At 40.3% G+C, this 18,973-nt stretch overlaps 1 protein-coding gene across 1 annotated transcript in view; it reads right to left on the reverse strand.

Annotated features, from left to right (window-relative positions):
- Positions 1-18,973, reverse strand: part of LOC111161884 (fibrous sheath interacting protein 1) — a 184,125-nt gene that overhangs the window by 130,456 nt on the left and 34,696 nt on the right. Inside the window, exons 6-8 of the mRNA XM_022525943.1 lie at positions 18,603-18,727; positions 15,792-15,902; positions 8,404-8,562 (exon numbers count right to left, since the gene is read on the reverse strand). Of these exons, the coding sequence (XP_022381651.1) occupies positions 8,404-8,562; positions 15,792-15,902; positions 18,603-18,727 (395 nt within the window). The remainder of the gene's footprint in view (positions 1-8,403; positions 8,563-15,791; positions 15,903-18,602; positions 18,728-18,973) is intronic.

Consider the following 18,973-nt stretch of genomic DNA (forward strand, 5'->3'; position numbering starts at 1 on the left):
GGATTTCATTTCAAAATGGAAATCATTTTTTTAAAAGGGATGGCATTTTAATAATTCACAACTATGATTTTTTTTAATCTTTGAGTAGGTAAAGAAAAGACATAGAAAGAAAACCATTTCTAAATCAGACTTCATCAATATATTAAATTTTGCTTATTCAAAGCCACCATTAAGGCAATCCACAGACTGAAAGTAAAATATTAAAACACACAAATCTGTCAAAGGACTTGTATTCATAATATGTAAGGGACTCACACAATTCAATAATAAATAAGAAATATTAAAAAAAATCTAGCTTTAAAAATGACTTGAAAAAAAAATAACTTGAATAGATACTTCATAAAAGATATGTGAATGACAAACAAGCACATGAAGAAGTCCTAACATCAGTAAGTCATCAGGGAAATGTAAATTAAAATCACAAGATATCACTACACAGCCACTAAAATGGCCCAGATGAAAACAATTGTTAACACCAAATATTATAAAGGTGTGGACCAAAAGGAATTCTCAGGTGTTATTAGTGGAAGTATGTGATGGTACAACCACTCTGGAAAATTGTTTGGTGGTTTCTTGAAAAGTTCGACGCTGTCTATCCTAGGACCCACCAATTCCACTCCCATGAATCTATCCAGGAGAAATGGAAACATGACTAAAGCCCCGTGCACACATGTTCATAGCAGCTTTATGCATAACAGGTGAATGTCCATCAACAGGAGAATGATAAACTAACAAACTATAGGAAGCACCTGACACAAGCTAGGACAATGGGACTCTTTCCCCTTGACCTCTGTTTTGTGGTTAGGTTTAATCAATGTGGCAAGAGACTGGAGGGCGGGAGAAGAGAGAGCTGGCAGTATTTTCCCATTCTCCTCCCTATTTTTTTTTTAATTTTATTTATTTATCTGACACAGAGAGAGATCACAAGTAGGCAGAGTCAGGAAGAGAGAGAGGGGGAAGCAGGCTCCCCGCTAAGCAGAGAGCCCGATGTGGGGCTTGATCTCAGGACCCTGGGATCATGACCTGAGCCGAAGGCAGCAGCTTAATCCACTGAACCACTCAGGCGCCCCTCTACTCCCTATTTTGCCATGATGGTTTTGGCAGCAACATATCCCATCAGGTGCCCAACAGGAGAGTTTTCTTAGATTCAACTGAATATTCATGCTCAAAGACAGAGGCCACATGTAGAGAGAAGTTATTGAGAAGAACATAGGACATGAAACACAGCAGGGCAGTGTCAGGACTCCCTCCTCAGCGGGAGTTTCTGTTACAGGCCATGCCATGGCAGTTCAGGTGCAAGGGGCAAGGAAGCTACCCTGGTTTAAAAGCTTCTTATCTCATAAGAACATCATCTCTGGAAATGATGCCACAGGCACTCCCCCACAGGGTCCTGGCAAGGGACAGTCTCTGTAATCTCTGTAATCACTGCACTTAGACAGACCCAAGGTATGGCTTCCCCACCAGGTCTTCATAATTCTCCCAGTCCTGGGGTCATTTTTAGCATAGGCAAAGTTGCTTCTTAACCCTTGGCAACATTCCAACCTTCATCAGACTGCCAGGGAAACAGTAAGGAAGTTAACTACCATTCAAATTCTCATGCCAAAGGGGGAAAGGTTGGTAAATCTTTGCCCACACCTTCTATGATTACAATTTTGGATGGCTGGTTCTTCTCCCACAGCTCCAGCTTTCCCTGAGCTCCAATACACTTCTTCCCCCTACTCAATGTTGCTAGTCCCTAGGTGTCCCAACATCCCTTACTGGTTCCTTTAAATCTATTAATAGTTCCTTCATTTACTTATCTTCAAAATCCAAGCTAGGTGTTTTTCTCTTTCTCGCCCAAAACTCTAACTGGTAGACTGTGTGTGTGTGTGTGTGTGTGTGTGTGTGTGTGTGAGTGTGTGTGTGTGTGTGTGTGTGTGTGTGTATTTGTAGAGAAGTAGACTGGAAGGAAATTCAACTTGACGGTAAAAATCTTGACTCTTTCATCTTATTTTTCTTAGATGTTTTTGTATTTCCTAAATTTTCTATAATACACATGTATTTATTTCATAAGCAGGAGTAATATTTTATTTTTAGGAAAACAGAAATATTATTCTACCAAGACTATTTCTGTTCTGCTCTGACAATGTGACTCTCTGTACCCAAAGGTACTGGCCCAACGCTTAGATGTTAGCCCCAGTTCTACTGGTGTAACCAGTTATATACTTTTAAGCAAGTCACTTTCTCTTTCTGGGTCTCAATTTCTTCTGAAAGAACTTTCTTCCAACTCTCATAGCTTAAGCGTGTGTAATTCTCTACAGCTGAACCCAAGGATATGTAACATCCTTCCTCAGTCGTGATCTGATAGCATAACCATATAGTTCAAATATTTGAAGGACAGTATGCAAGGAAAGAAAGGCCATGAGGGAGCAAAAAAAGGTAATCACTGATTCTGACAAAAATTTCTCACTGGCACCATATTCAAGAAGCTCTTGTGGTACCAAGAGAGGTTCTGCTGTCACATCAAAGTGCCAACCAGTACTATCTGTTTTCATGATCCTCAGGAAATATCTTGATTTCCTATGGTAGTAATGTTTGAGCAGATTATCTGACCGGCCATATGGTTTCTGTGTTTCTGAGGCATATAGGAATGCTTTTATTCAGTAAAAGTAAAATTCAGTTAAGGAAAAGCTCTCTGTGATATGCACGGGAATACCCAAGAAGCCACCAGAAGAGAATTGTGCTTGAGGTCAACAGATATTTGTTGATTTGACTAATTGACTGCGAAGGATTCTAAGTTCAACCTTAGAAAAATATCTGTGGTGTTGACTGAGCCAACAGGGGTCTTTGAAGCTAGCTAAACAGGAAAATACAAACCTGCCTAAATAAAGCCAATGTGCCCCATGTTTTCAAACAAAAGCTATGCTTTTCAAAAGGTCATTGCTATTTTTCTGTCATCAGATGGGTCATTTGCCAGGCAGTACGAGAAGGAAGGAAAAAAGTCTTTTGGCCAAATTGTTTTTACCATTTTAGAATATTGCCATGAAACGAAAGAAGCCTTGACTACACAAGAGACTTAACGAAGAAAAATAAAGAAATATAAATATAAACTTTAAAGTAGGGGCGCCTGGGTGGCTCAGTGGGTTAAGCCTCTGCCTTTGGCTCAGATCATGATCTCAGGGTCCCGGGATCGAGTCCCGCATCAGGCTCTCTGCTCGGCAGGGAGCCTGCTTCCTCCTCTCTCTCTGCCTGCCTCTCTGCCTACTTGTGATCTCTGTCAAATAAATAAATAAATAAATAAAAATCTTTAAATTTTAAGTAGTCCGTAAAACATAAGAGGCAAGAGGAATTCCCCAGATTTATTTGGGAATGTTGGACAGGTTAGCAATGACCTTCAAAGCAACTTCTTGTTTATTCCTCAATCCAAAAATCCATGCTTTTATAGCATACATCTATAGTTTTTGAAAATGAGCCAATAGTCAATAAGATTTCTGTGTTTATGCCTAGCATACATAAAAAATTCCCAGTTTCCTGCCCTCAACCAGTGTATTGAGTAGTCTGACATCAAGTAGACTACTTGGCCATCATCGGGACTCTGCAAACCTCTGTACCTAACAGTGAAACATCTTTCAGGATTACATGTCAAATAACATTTTCTATTTCCTCAACTTTAGCAAATGTTGCAACAGGAAGAAGCAAAAAAAAAAAAAAAAAAAAACAGTTAATTGTTGATGTCAGCAACAGTATGCTCTTGGCAAGAAAAAAGATGAATACAACTACAGTTTTCATCAATCAAACATGCATTAATTTTTTGTTGTTCTTACCAAAATGTGTACAACTGAATCAACATTTTAAGAACAAAAAATAAATAAATAAATAAATCAAATTAAGGGAGGCCTTTATGTTCAGTTAAACTAGCTGGTTTAGGGACAGAGAAATGCCTCTTGTCAATGAGGACAATTGGAAGACCCTCTCCCAACAGGGAAAAAAAAAATCTAACCATGAACTGTAATTCTAGATTTAGTAAGACAGATTGCATGAGACATGAATAAATTATACTTCTTTACAAGAGCCAAATTGAATAGAATTTATGATTGAATTCAGTTGCTAAGGACTTAAGAAACTAAATACCCACGTAACTCCTATTTCTTAGATATTTCTGGAGAAAGCTGGAATCCAAGACAGCTACAAAAAAATATGGAGACTAAATTATAGAACATCAGTCAATTTTATGGTGGGATTTACAATATAAGGAAAGAACTAACTGATTTGTTGGAGGGTTAGGAGATGGAGATGGATAGGTACGCACAGTTAAACCACAGATCTTAAGAAAAAAATTGCTTCAATTAGTTCCCTTTTGCTAAGATGAAATGAAAATAAAAACCAGATGTAAAAATGGCACCCACATGACATTATTCACATTACAGCAGTAGTAGTAATATGCTATTCTTCCTTCTGAATGTGACCACATACTTTGTTTTACACTAAGGAAATCAGATACATGAAAACCAAATTCTGCTTTGAAAACACTGCCATAAACTTAAGAGCCAGGCCAGGGTATCCTCTGAGAATATCCTAATCAGCAAGCTCAAGAGGAAAAGAAGATTTCTTAACTGCTCCTTTCACAACGACTTCCTTAATCCCTGAGTCACATTTCTGGAGCCCCTCAAATTATTCTGACTGGAGTACGTTTATCCTCCTAGGCTCACATACCTAATCCTGTGGCCCCTTATAGCTGCCATTGTTGGTAAGTCAGAAAGTCTACACATTTCAACTTGTTTGGGAAACTGTTTTCTTAACCAAAATTAAAACAAAACAAAACAAAACAAATCTCCAAAGGAATTTTTTAAAATATCATGCCTTCAGCAAATAACCTTTCTCTGTGCTCCTCCCCTCCAGGACATACTTTCTCTACTCTTGGTAAGATCAGTTTCCATATTGTGGTACTTCTTTCACTGTAAGGTCACTCCACAACTACCCTCCCGGGTGCTACAAGCTGCTTGGAGGTTGGAGATGAAGGCACGTACCGATCTGGACAACTGATGTCAGCCACCACAGCCTCTCCGATCAAAGAAGCAGGACTTCAACCATATTTTGACGGCCTGCACAGGGGCTGGGAAAGTGACCTCAGTGTGTGCAGGAGGCCTCGGGGCCTATAATACGACATGGAGTCGTGAATACTGTGGCTAACGGGACAATCTGTGCTCTACAGAAAGCCGCAGTTGCCTCTCAGAGCAATCCTGTATGCTGCCAAGCAAGGATTCAGGTTAAATATGCTGGATTCTCTCATTTCTCAAGAAAAACCAGAAGTATAGACGTTTATATGAATTCACCCAATTCTGAAATGTTGGCTTAAAAAACAAAAATGTAGGGGTGCCTGGGTGGCTCGGTGGGTTAAGCCTCTGCCTTCAGCTCAGGCCATGATCCCAGAGTCCTGGAATTGAGTCCCGCATCGGGCTCCCTGCTCAGCAGGGAGCCTGCTTCCCTCCCCCACCTCTGCCTGCTTGTGATCTCTCTCTCCCTCTGTCAAATAAATAAATAAATAAATAAATCTTTAAAAAAATTTGTAAACCCTCTGTGGTCTAAAGGAAACCCATATGTGAGTCAAATTTGCCAAGCACGCCACCAGTTCTCAACCTCATGCTATATAATGGCAATCTCCTCTGGACCTCTGGCCCTTTCTGCCTCATTCACTAGTTTCTCTTCCTTCTCCTCTCCCTCACTTATGGAACTGGACTTTCTTGATATTCCTTCTGGTGTGCTTTCTCTCTCTCCCCAGTAACAGCACAGCACTTTGCTTCTAGAGCTTTCTATAGTGCTCATCTATGTGAACTTGTACCAAAGTTATCTATGTGTAAATAAAGAAAGAAAAGGTGTTCCTTAAGTCCCTTATTATTATTATAATAACATCATCTCATCTGTTGAGTCTTGTGTCAGACACAGTGCTGAGTACTTTACACGATCAACTTATCCACCCTTTAAAAGAGCCCTAAACAATCCGAGGGTTTTGAAGGGGCGGGCGGGTGGGAGGTTTGGGGAGCCAGGTGGAGGGCATTAAGGAGGGCACGTATTGCATGGAGCACTGGGTGTGGTGCAAAAACAATGAATTTTGTTATGCTGAAAAGAAATTAAAAAAAATAAAAATAAAAAAATAAAAGAGCCCTAAAGAATGATATTATTATTACTACTGCACAGACAAGGAAAGAAACTAGGACTCTGGGCGCTTCTGATTAATGCCCAAGGCCTCAGAGCTAGGAAGTGGAGCAGTCAGAGCGCGAAGTGAGGCTTTTTGACTCCACAGTTCCACATTAGCCTGCCTTGTTGGTCAGTCCCCTACAATTCCTACACAGGGAGCACTTGATGAATATTGCGGAACCCATTTGCTGAAAAACAGAATTCATATTCCACTTGAAAGACATTCTTTCATAAGGAGCATGGAGGAAAAATTACTGATGAGTTAATGGTTTGCAGAAGGGTTAAAAATAAAAATCATGTGAATAAGCACCATGAATATTTGTGGTTCAGCAACAGATTGGAGCCCATTCATCAACTGCACAGATACGCAAGGTTTAACCACGATACTTTTCAGTATATTTATCCAGAAAGGATTCCAATCCAAAAATAATATCTGCAAAATAATTTGCTATGTTAGCATTTCTGGCTTGAAAATTCAATGTGCAATGCTGGTTTTAGTTAGAAATGAGGACACGCCAAGAGGAAAATGAACAAAAGCTCAAAGACATTTTTTTTTTTTGCATGCAAGAATCATTAATTATTTCTTTTCATCAGCTATGATGTTACATTTCTGTTTCTACATCCAATGGGAGTCCCAAAATGCAGTTTTCTCTTTTCTCTCTACCTATATGTTGTTTCACATAAAAACATAAAATGTCAGTATGTGACACCTAAGTAATACACTGGTTTTCCCTTTTAGTATTTTTTAAATATTTTTCTGAACTACAAATGTGAACTCTGAAAATGTGACTTAAATGATGATGACAGAATCTTACCAGAGTCACTTTATCTAAGCCCTAGTAGCTAAACAAATCTCTAAATTCTCCATCTCTCCTTAAAGAATAACATTTGACTGCCACGGAAAAGGTATTTTTTTTTTTAATCTTTAGGATCATTACTCGGCTTTGAGATCTCAACTACCCTTGAACTCTAGTAACACCAACAACCACAATAAAATCAGCTAGAACACAAAAAAGAACAAAAAGCATCCCTGAGCAATTTTATTTCCCCATCTCGGATTCCTGCTTTTGGGAAATGACACCCAGGAACATAAATAAACGAGTGGTATAACTGGTGTCAAAGTCCTGGGGTACATTTGGGTGGGGCCAGAGATTCCGAGTCTCTCTTTCCCAAGAACTCCTATCCCAGTCCAAAAACAAGTGGTTTCGACGACTGCCACCCCTGCTGCGTAGAGGGCTCAGCAGCAGCTGTGCCTGGCCCTTGCACACATAAGCTAAGGAAGCCGACATGGCTCCAGACAGGTTTTGCCAGCGACCAAACTTGCCTTAGAATATCTTAACGCTCCTTTTTTCCCTTGAAGCAGTTTCAACTGGCCCAAAGCCAGATCGTCAAACCGCTCCATGGCTTCGAGACTCCCTATAAAGCAGAATTACTGCCTATAGAATATTAATTTTTAAGTCTTTTTTAGGACTGAAAAAGTCACGTGCATCTAAGACTGTACAGAAAACGATTTGGTGAACTGTCTACAAAACCTGTAGAGGTAGAAAAACAAAAGACCAGCCATTTTCTCTCTGAGTGAAAACTACCACTCGACCCCAAACTAGATCCTATGAGGCACTGAGGGGTGAGACACAGAATTTTACTTTTACAAAGCTGCTGTTACTCTTCTGTTTTTCTACACTGAGAAAATTGTAAACAATTCTTTGAGAGAGCTAGCAAGAGAGGAAACACATTCATTTCAAAATCCTCATAGGAGAGCAGTCATCAGTGGAATGAGCTTCACTGCTTGATGTTAAATTAAAAGAAGAATCTGGTAGCATAAGGGACAAGCAGCTGCCATTGCTAATACCTAGAACCAGAGGAACTGAGAGAGAAGTAAGGCTCTTACAGGACAAATGAGTGCTTTATCAATTTTCTTCCCTAGCCTGTCTTCTGATCATGATCAAGAATTAGCTTAAATCAGAAAGACATAACAACATCAAAACAAATATTTCCCAAGTGACCCCTCCCAGCAAATTACAACTGAAAGGAAAATGAAGAGGAAGTGAAGTCACCAAAGAAAAATACACACAACCCACACACTTATGGAACTTACTATCACTGAGTTCGTAGTCATGGAAAAAACATTTGGGAAGAAACCTCTTTAACTAACAAGCAGATTGTCAAATCCTGTGAACTAGCTTTAGCACACAAACCTGAACAGTCTGTGTGCTCTTAAGTTAAATCTACCTGATCACTCTGGTTTTCAAGTCTTGGAGAAATGCTGCAAGTTGTTGGTGAGGCTGCAGAAAGTTCTTGGAGCTTTGAGTCAATTTCAGCAAGCTGCTGGTGCTGGGTGGTTGCAAGTGTGTATCCTTCTCCTGGAACCAGCCAGCCAGACTGATCGCCCTAAGGGGAAACAAGCAATTAAATGATGTATGGTTTCATTATCTGCCAAATCTGTATAAAGTATATCCTACATTTTGTGGGGTTTTTCCCTGTGGAATAAATCTCTTAGCGTCGCAGTTTGGTTCTTACAGCATTCTCATTTCTCCACTTTGAAAAAGTGATTTCTGATATGTTGAATAGGAAGAAATCATGTTTCCCCCATAATGGACATGGTATTTTCAAGATCTGTCCCTGAAAGGCAACATAGGATCTATAAACACAGTTGTTTGGGTCCATGAGTTTAACTGGTCATCTAATACCTTATTCAACAAATACTTGTTTAATAATGGGTTAAAGCGCATTCATAACGTTCATTCAGAAATCTTGTACTGAGCACCCACCATCCATAGGCATTACACTGGGCACTGGTCATTCAGTAAGAATCTCATAAGCTTTGCTCTCAAGGAGTTCTCAGTCTTTCGGCAGCAAAGATTTTAACAAGGTATGAAGAGTGCTGGTGAGCCCAAGGTGCCATGGGGATCAGTAAGGTTAAAAAACCTTTGTGGACATGAGGGAGCAGAGAGATAATGTGGTTGGAGAAGGCTTCCTGGAGGAAATAATCAATCTTCATCACATCTTAATCAAGGAAGCAACATGATTGGCTATGCATTTTAAAACGGGCTGGTGGGGTGCCTGGTGGCCCAGTTGGTTAAGCGCTGGACTCTTGATTTCAGCTCAGGTCATGGTCTCAGTGTGGTGGGATCGAGCCCCATGTTGGGCTCTGTGCTCAGCACAGAATCAGCTTGTCCCTCTTCCCTCTACTCCTTCCCCTGTGCACACATGCATGCTCTTTCTCACTCTCTATCTCCAAAATAAGTAAATAAAATCTTTAAAACTGGAGCTGGTGAAGACAAGACTGGAAGCAGAAAATCCAGTTAAGATACAAAAGTCCAGGCACCTGGGTGGCTCAGTCGGTTGGGCAGCCAACTCTTGATTTGGGCTCAGGTCATGGTCTCAGGGTCCTGGGATCGAGCATCGGGGAGTCTGCTCAAGGATTCTCTCTCTCTCTCTCCCCCTCTGCTGCTCCCCCCACTCACATTCACATGCATGCGCTCTCTTTCTCTCTCAAATAAATAAATCTTTAAATAAAAAAAAAAGCAGAAGCCATAATATAGAACTAAAGTGATGAGCACCCGAACGAAGGAATACAGAACACAGGACAGATACCAGAGATAATTAGGGAGTAGAATTTACAGACTCTGGAGATAATTTGATGGAAGAGTGAAAGGAGGAGCAAGGATCAAAGATAAAAAACAAAACCTGGATTCTGAGAACTAGGGGTATAGTGGTCATATTGACCAAGTGAGGGAATACAGAAGACATAATAGGTTCAAGGAGGAAAATGATGAATTCTGTTTGGGAACTTTTGATATTCACAGATATCCCTAGGATATCCACAGATTATGTTAGGTAGTTAAATATATTTGAAGTTCAAGATAGAGACCTAGATTGGAAATAAGTATTATGGACTCACCCACATCTCTATGATGGCTTAAAACCTTGAACCATAGGAATGGATGAGGTTACCCAGAGAAACATGTAGCACAAGGACAGAAGAATCATGAAAACACTAAGAATAAAAGGGCAAATGGAGGGCAAGGAAGTTTTAAAATATCATACACTTTGGTTCCATGACTCTAATACCAGGAATCAATCCCAAAGCGGTAACCACAAGAGATACATGCAAAAACTCACGCAGCAAGAATTACATGTCTCGCCCTAACCCCAGCATCCAATCTCCCTTCCTGTTTCATTAAAACCAAACACTGCATGAGCCTTAGTAGGAAACAGGTCGCCAACAGACACCTCTTCTGTCCACCCTTGGCATCAGGAAGACAAGCAAATGACCCAGAATTAGCCAGTCAGAAGTCAACACCCTGGACTTTTGACTCTTGAGGGAAAGAGATACAAAGTTGCAGGGGAAGTGAGACCATAATTAATGGCGATAGCAGTAATCTTGGGTTTACCAGTACTGGTAGCAGCAATCATCTAGTGGGGGTGACTGGTGGCTATGATGCAACCCCTAACCAGCCTGTTTCTAAGAAGTTTCCATAGCCATGCTTCTGGGTATCCTAATACCTGCTGAACTTCCCACCAAGGCTATACAACTCTCCCAATACATTTATTCTGTTCTTTCCACTGAAGTCCATCTCTGTTTCTTGCAACCCAAAACACTGACTTATATGTTTTTGCCATGTCATTTAGAGTAAAGAATAATTACAAAAAGTCCAAATATCTAAAAATAGGGAAAAGTGAAGAGATTGTAGTATATCCATACAAGGATATGATATATTAATAAACATTTTAAATACACTTGTGAGTTGGCAGTGAAAGTTATTATACATCATTATAAAAAATAGTATTTTGTCACAAATAAGAAACTCCCGTTAATTTTTCCTAAATACAAGGGATATAAATACTATATGATCTAAATGAGAAATAATGAGTCACCAAATAATGAAACTATGGAATCAATGGCTAAATATTTGGGTGATAAATCCAAAATTTTTGTTTGAATGGAATTCTTTTTTAATGACACTGGAAATAAAAGAGACTGTCAGATTAAATTCAATAGAAATGTAAATGTTTCATGCATTATTCTATCACAAAGGGAAATTATATGAAATATGTAGGAGATGGTATCGTGTTTTTCCATCTAGCACCTTCTAGACACCCTTGCTAATGTGGGAAATTTGTAGCTTTCAGAAGTCTTGCCTCCCTAAGACAGAACCCAGAAAATGCTCTTCACCACCCTCCTTCACAGTGAGCGCTCAGTCTGGTAACCAAGGGTCTACAACCAAACCTTCACATTCAACACTGATTTAGATATGGGTAATTTGAGATACAATGCAAAACTCATTTTGCCAGTAGAGGCAGCTGGCTTTGGGGAGTGCCATTCATTACAAGTGTAAATTCCCCAAATAGAAAGAAATCTTCTAGGGGCTCCTGGCTGGCTCAGCAGGAGAAGCATGCAACTCTTGATCTTCAGGTTGTGAGTTCGAGCCCCATGCTGGGTGTAGAGATTACTTTAAAAAAATAAATTAGAGGCGCCTGGGTGGCTCAGTCAGTTAAGCATCTGTCTTCAGCGCATTCCAGGGTCCTGGGATCGAGTCCCACATTGGGCTCCCTCCTCAGTAGGGAGTCTGCTTGTTCCTCTCCCTCTGCCTTCCCCCATTTGTGCTCATTCTCTCTCTCTCTCATTCTCACTGTCTCAAGTAAATAATCTTTTTTAAAATAAGTAAATTTTTTTTTAAAAAAACAGAAACCTTTTAAAAATTCTTAGTATCCTAGAGAGATTCAAGAGACTATCCTGTTCTCACAATTAAACATGCCACTATGAAGAACCACCCAAGGGCAGGAGTTCCGGGGAATTAAAACATAATTACCGCCCTAGTCACCCTCTTTTAGTTGCACAGTCATTTGTCAAAAATGGGAGGATGAGTTAGCACTCCAGAAAGAAAAAGACACACATAAGTGCCAAAGACTATAGCAAATTTGAGGAATTTGAGGAATTTTGGTATGGTTTAAGAATATAGTAGATGGGGTGCCTGGGTGGCTCAGTCAGTTGAGCTTCTGCCTTTGGCTTGGGTCACGGTGCTGGGATCCTGCCTTGTTAAGATACAGGATTTTAGAGGGTAATTATTGAAGTTGAAAAAAATATAGACATTTTCATGTATTTTAAGAAATTGAGGGTTAGCAGCACCAGATCAGATATAAAATACTGAACTGAATCCTCAAACTATGAGAGGAAAAGGAGATGAAGTTAAGAAAACTAAATAAATCTAGGGACGCCCACCTGGGTGGTTCTGTCAGTTGAGTGTCTGTCTTTGGCTCAGGTCATGAACCCTGGGTTCTGGGACTTAGTCCCACATCCAACTCTCAGCTCAGCAGGGAGCCTGCTTCTCCCTCTCCCTCTGCCTCCTGCTCCACCTGCTTGTGCTCTCTCTCTTTCTCTTTCTGTCAAATAAATGAATAAAATCTTTAAAAAAAAAAAAAAAAGAAAGAAAACAAAATAAATCTAATCAATGAAATAACAAGATGGGGGGAAAAGGTCCAAACACTGTCAGAAGTCATAATATAAATGAATAAATTAAATATCCTCATTAAAAGATTAAGAATAAGGAAATAACAAAAGATAAAGAAACAAAGACACAACAGCAATAACAAAAATCCAGCTATATGGTATTTGTAAATAATCTACCTAAAAATAAAAATAAAGGATAGAAGAGAGTTAAAAATAAAGAGAGGGACAAGACACAAATACTAACCAAGATAAAACGTAAAAGGCAATATTTAATAATAAAAATTCACTGTTAAATCCTTTCTGGGTACATAAGGAAGATCTACCATGCCATAGTTTGGAACCCAGAGAATCAATGGCTAGCAGCTTGCCTAACTTCTTAATAATGAAACCAGGAATGAGATGCAGGTCCCTTAAGTCCTACTGTTTAAAAAAAAAAAAAAAAGTCTTATTGTTATCTTAGCTTTTGTTAATAAAATTAATTACCACAAATTCTAAAGCTAAAATATTTCCAGATTCTGTGGGAGGTTAGCAGTTTGCTTTACCTACTTCTCGCCTCTGCTTCAGAGAACATACCAGCTGTTCTGAGGCCTCGCTATCTATCCTCTGCCTTGTCAAGGGATGGATCTCCCCAGGCAATCTCGCCAGCCCCAGACACAGCAACACTTTCCTACATTCCTAGACACAGCCCCCACTGGGCCTGCAACTTCTCAGGAAAGAACATTTCCGAGGTTGTAGTCTGTGATGTATGTAGATTTGTCTGTGATTTGGGGTGAGGGTGGTGGGGTAGCAACTTTGTTTGCCTACAAAGGACATTTTTTTTTTTTAAGATTTATTTATTTATTTATTTGACAGAGATCACAAGTCGGCAGAGAGGCAGGCAGAGAGAGAGAAGGAAGCAGGCTCCCCTCGGAGCAGAGAGCCTGATGTGGGGCTCGATCCCAGGACCCTGAGATCATGACCTGAGCCGAAGGCAGAGGATTTAACCCACTGAGCCACCCAGGTGCCCCTACACAGGACATTTTTAAATGAAATTAGCTGTCAACATCTAAAAGTATTAAAAGTATTTCCCACAGAAAATCTGAATTTCTAGCTTCTCTTGATAGGTTGGAGGATCCAGACAGCCCTGGGCTGAGATTTCCAGCCTCAGCCACCAGCTGAGGAGGAATGAGGGCCTCGGAGGCCTGGCACGCCCTCCCCCACTGGTCACAGGTACTGTTGCTCACGCACAGCTTGTGTCCCTACAGCAAAAACGACCCTTTGCACCTACTTATCTGAGGCCGGTCTAGTTGTAGAACCTGAGACAGGGATTCTTGCTTGAGTGACTCTCTGAAGGCCCGCTCCCAGGAGAAGCCATGTGAGGGAAGCAGGCGAGGACAAGGGAAACACAACCAGGCAAGGATGTGGCCTCAGCTGCCCCCGGGGAAGCTCTGGAGGACACACTGCTCCACAGACCCAAGCCTTTCTTGACTCGGGAGGGGATGGGAATGGAGAGGGGGAGCTACTCTAGGCTGTTCGGCTCCCATTTAACACAAGGCCAGACTCCAGGGAAGGGGGCAGCTATGTGGCCTTGACACAGGGTAGGGGGATGGAGGCACAGAAGGTACCAGGTAAAAGGGATCTGGGCAGGATGCCAGCAGCCTTCACTCCATCATGCCTGTATTAAACATACAGAAATAAAACTAGGTGACAGGGCTAGGGGCTTCAAGATACCCAGGAGAATGCATTTCTTTGTAGAAGTAAAGGATACTGCTGGAAGTTTAGTAGGCAAACAAGAGCAAATGCTAAGCCACTTCCCTGCTCGTGGGACCAGCCCACACCCTATAAACCCCACACTTGAACCCCGGACTGCATGCTGTTCCCCTCCTTGGACGCTTCAGGGACCTGGATGCTCAAGGTGGAAGCAGGATGGTATTCTTTAGGGTTACTGAAGATGACACCAAAATATCCTGGAGCCAGCTTAGGGATAATAATAAATGTCCAAAATAAAAGGACACAGAGAAACACATAGATATGTCATCAGTGACTAAGCCCTATTACATCTCAGGTAGAGGTTATTATGATTGCTAACGTGTAGTCACTCTCACAATGACATCACATAATCCTCTGAGAGTTGATAACGAATTGGCCAAGAATAAATCTGAAAAATTCAATCAACATCATTTTGTAAAACGGGATTTTTTTAAATATTGTCCCATAATTTGAAGATGTACTCAGATTTGTGATAAGAAGTCAGTAACATGATAAAAAATAAAAATTAAGAAGTGTAGAGGCCTCCCATCCAAGTACTAAACTGGCCCAACCCTGTTTAGCTTCCAAGATCAGACAAGATTAGGCATGGTTTGCAAAGTGGCTGGAGCTGGACAGTATTACATACACTAAGTGAAATAATTCAGAAAAAGACAAATACCATATGATCTCACTCATAGGTGGAATTTAAGAAACAAAACAAATGAACACAGGGATGGAAAAAAGATAGAGGCAAGCCATAAAACAGATTTTTTTTTTAAAGATTTTTATTTATTTATTTGATAGAGAGAGATCACAAGTAGACGGAGAGGCAGGCAGAGAGAGAGAGAGGGAAGCAGGCTCCCCGCTGAGCAGAGAGCCCGATGCGGGACTCGATCCCAGGACCCTGAGATCATGACCTGAGCCGAAGGCAGCGGCTTAACCCACTGAGCCACCCAGGCGCCCCCCATAAAACAGATTCTTAACAATAGAGAACAAACTGAGGGTTGAGAGAGGGATTGTGGTTTAAATAGGTGATAGGGATTAAGGAGGGCACCAGCTGCTGCAGTGAGCCACAGGTGTTGGGTATTGTACGTAAGTGATGAATCACTAAGCCCTACACCTGAAACTAATATTACACACAGTTAATTAACTGGAATTTAAATAAAAAGTTGAGGGACGCCTAAGTGGCTCAGTCAATTAAGCTGCTGCCTTCAGCTCAAGTCATGATCCCAGAGGCCTGGGATCAAGTCCCACATCAGGCTCCCTGCTCAGTGAGGATCCTGCCTCTCCCTCTTCCCTCTGCCTGCTGCTCCCCTGCTTGTGCTCGCTCTCTGTCAAATAAATAAATTTCTTCCCAAAATAAATGAATAATCAAAACTACAGAAAAAAAAAAAAGAAGATGAAGCATAGAGGTCACTGAATATTAGAGCTTACATACCTCAGGATGGGGCAGCCCCGAATCTCTGTCATCTAAGTCCTTCAAAAGTTCGATCAGCCTTTTCCTCTCTGTATCCATCATAACCACTGGCTTCCCTGAATCCTTGGCCAACTACGGAATGTTTTAATAAAAAATAGTAAATACTCAAGACAATTCATAGTTCAGGAAAATAAAAATGGGAACTGAGCCTTCTATAGCACAGATACACTTGGGCAAATCTGTGAGATTAGGCGTTTTTCATTTGCGAGGTAGTTTTCTTTGATGCCAAAGGCCCTCGTGTTAGCCGTTTTAACAAACATTTTATTTAAAATATAAGATAAAACAAACATGGGCAGTTGGCAAACCTCCCTTTATTTACCAATGTAATAATATATTGAGATATTTGGAAAGAAGCTCTTGCCACTTCCTATGTGACATGTATCTACCAAATGAAATTGCTCTTATTTTTTTAATGTGATTTTATTTGTAATTATTTGAAGCTTTATCACATAACTTGCAAATTTGTGCCGATGATATATCTCAACTTTAATCCTTCTAATGAGTTGATAAGAGCACCATGACCAATCACGCATATATGGTAATTCTACAGTTAGGTTTTCAAAAAGCTGTTTAAAAGACAATCTGAATTATAACTTCGTATGACTTAGTGAGGAATTCACAAGACACATTTGCTACCACAAACGTGACTGTCCACATAGTCCTGTCACACTATCCTAAAAGTATCTTACATTATAGATCATCCATAAAATGTGAAAAGCGTTAAATATTCTTGATTTAATATTGTACATAAACCACATGAAAATGCCTTTCATTAAGCAAAAGGCAACATTTTAGATGCAGGGAATTTTAATTAAATTGGCAGAGTTAAGACCAAAAAGAGAAAGTGGACAATGCCAGCTTGTCTTCAGCCCTTGCCTTTACCAGGCTAATGAACATGATGTGAAACACAGCTGAGTATTGCTGTTCTGTAAGATAGTAAAGGGATTTCCTCAATATTTAAATAAACGTAACATTTATATAAATCAAAATAGAAAACCCATCTCCCAAGGTTTAGAGATGGCATTTACCGTCTCTGAGAAAAGTCGAACATTACCAATCGATTCCAATCATCTCTCTAGAAGGGGAAAACAGTGACAGCGCTTGCTGAACCAGAATTACTATAGAAGTTCAAAAAGCTAATCAGATACATTTAACCACAAGCCAATCTTATTTCAATAAGGACTGTCCAAAAGGAATATCCCATCAGCCATCCATGATCTGAGTTCTGGTGTATGAAATCAATGGAAATACGGTACAGACAGAAGTCATGAGACATTCTTGTTTTGTAATAAATAAGGCAGTGGTCAACTATGGTTTCTTGGAAGCTATCGACTCTGCCCTTTTCTAATTGAGTCTGCTCCTGTCTTCCTAATGCAAGCGAAGATCAGTTTTGTTCCAGGGATGTGCTTCTTGGGATTCTCCAAATTCTCCATCGGTGTCTCCTCTCCCCAGGCGATGCCTTTGTTCTTGGTGGCATCCAGATAAGAAAACCCAGGGGCCTGCCCTGTGTTTTGTCCAAACAGACCGTGGAGATCTGGCCCAGTCTTGTGCTTCCCTCCCTTCCCCACTGTAGGGCACTGGGCACACTTCTGAACAAAACTCTTCTTGTCCTTCTCAACATCATCCATTTCAAAACCGCTCTTCCATCGCACCCAAAACAAAGGTGCCTGCTTGCAAGCCAGACATCCTGCCTGCTCCTGAATGAACTTGCCTTTATGTTTCCAGACTGTTATATCAGGACTTTGAATAAAGAGTCAGCTACCGTTGTTAAAAGGGGAAAGGGGAAATTCATGGTGGGGCTGGCTCTGAGAAAAACACTGCCACTCTTGGAAAATTAAGTAAATCAACATGGGCCAGTGCAAAGAGATCAAGCTGGAGAAGGTTTCCTTCAGATCAGAGGGACATGAAGAGAAAATGCGGGAGTCCCAGAGGCCAATGCTGTCATTGGCACGTTGACCCATGAATGCAATCTGCCTGGAAATGACATGCCAGCTGTGGAAGGAGCATCAGGTTTGAACTGTGAGGAACTATTTAACTCTCCCCTCTTGTGAATAACTTCACACTCACCTAGTAACTCATCTGCTAACGGCCTGGGTGGTTTGTCACAAGCCTTCTGTCCACTGCACCTACATTTCTTGCTGTACATTAATTAATCAGCATTCTGGTCTAATAGAGGAGCCCTTTTGCCCTGGGTTAGTCTGCCTTGAGGACATACTAAGACAGGCTGTAGGGTCTGTAAGACCAAGGCTGAGCCCTTGACGCAAGGAGCTAATCAAGGCAAGTGACAAGTGGGCTTCCTGGAGGCTCAGCTAACTGGAGAGGGAAAAGGGCAGACAACTTGTTGGCCTCTCCAGCTCTGCCAGGAGCATTTTCCTTGCAAATTTCTAAATACACCAACTATAAACTCAGTCTCCTTACTTTAAAAGGCCAATTTTACTAATATGCAATTTAAAATCTGGGAAACACTGTCTGAAGCTATCATCTAAACAAATGTGTTTCAAACTGCAGGAACCAGGTTCGTTTCTGGGTAGTGAAACAAATGTACCAAACAGCAGCTAGCATTTTTAAAGGGGGTAAAATAAGGTAGGATGGAATAAAAAATAGCGAAGAGAAGTAATGGTCCATAGAACTTTTCTTCAGTTATATACACTGTTTCAATTACATATACATGTATCATGATCAAAAAAGTATTTAAAGACCATGAACACAACTATTTTCATTTCATAACTCATTTAATCTTACATATTGATTTCTAAACTTCTAAGTACATACCTCAATGTTTCTTTTGATAAAATCCTGGCTATGTTTACCCCTGAGCTCAGTCTTTTCTGTATTTGAGGAATGTTTCTTTTCTGCTTTGATCAATGACTCGTTTCCTCCCACATCATAGGTAAAATCTAATATTTAAAAAGTTCAAAATTTTTCATTATTACAATTGTCCATTATGCTAAAATTTTAAATTAAAATTACATTAAGCATACATTAAATATATAAGAAATAAAGCAAGCATTGAAATATATAAGCATACATTAAAATATATAAGAAAAAAAAGCACATATAGAAAAACTTCTAAATTCCAAATCCAGAAACTTATTACATACGGAGATTTATTCTTATGGATAAAGAAGATGTGATACACATAC

The sequence above is a fragment of the Enhydra lutris genome, unplaced genomic scaffold, assembly GCF_002288905.1.
Source record: "Enhydra lutris kenyoni isolate GAN:26980312 unplaced genomic scaffold, ASM228890v2 scaffoldscaffold4, whole genome shotgun sequence".
In the NCBI taxonomy this organism is placed as follows: Eukaryota; Metazoa; Chordata; class Mammalia; order Carnivora; family Mustelidae; genus Enhydra; species Enhydra lutris.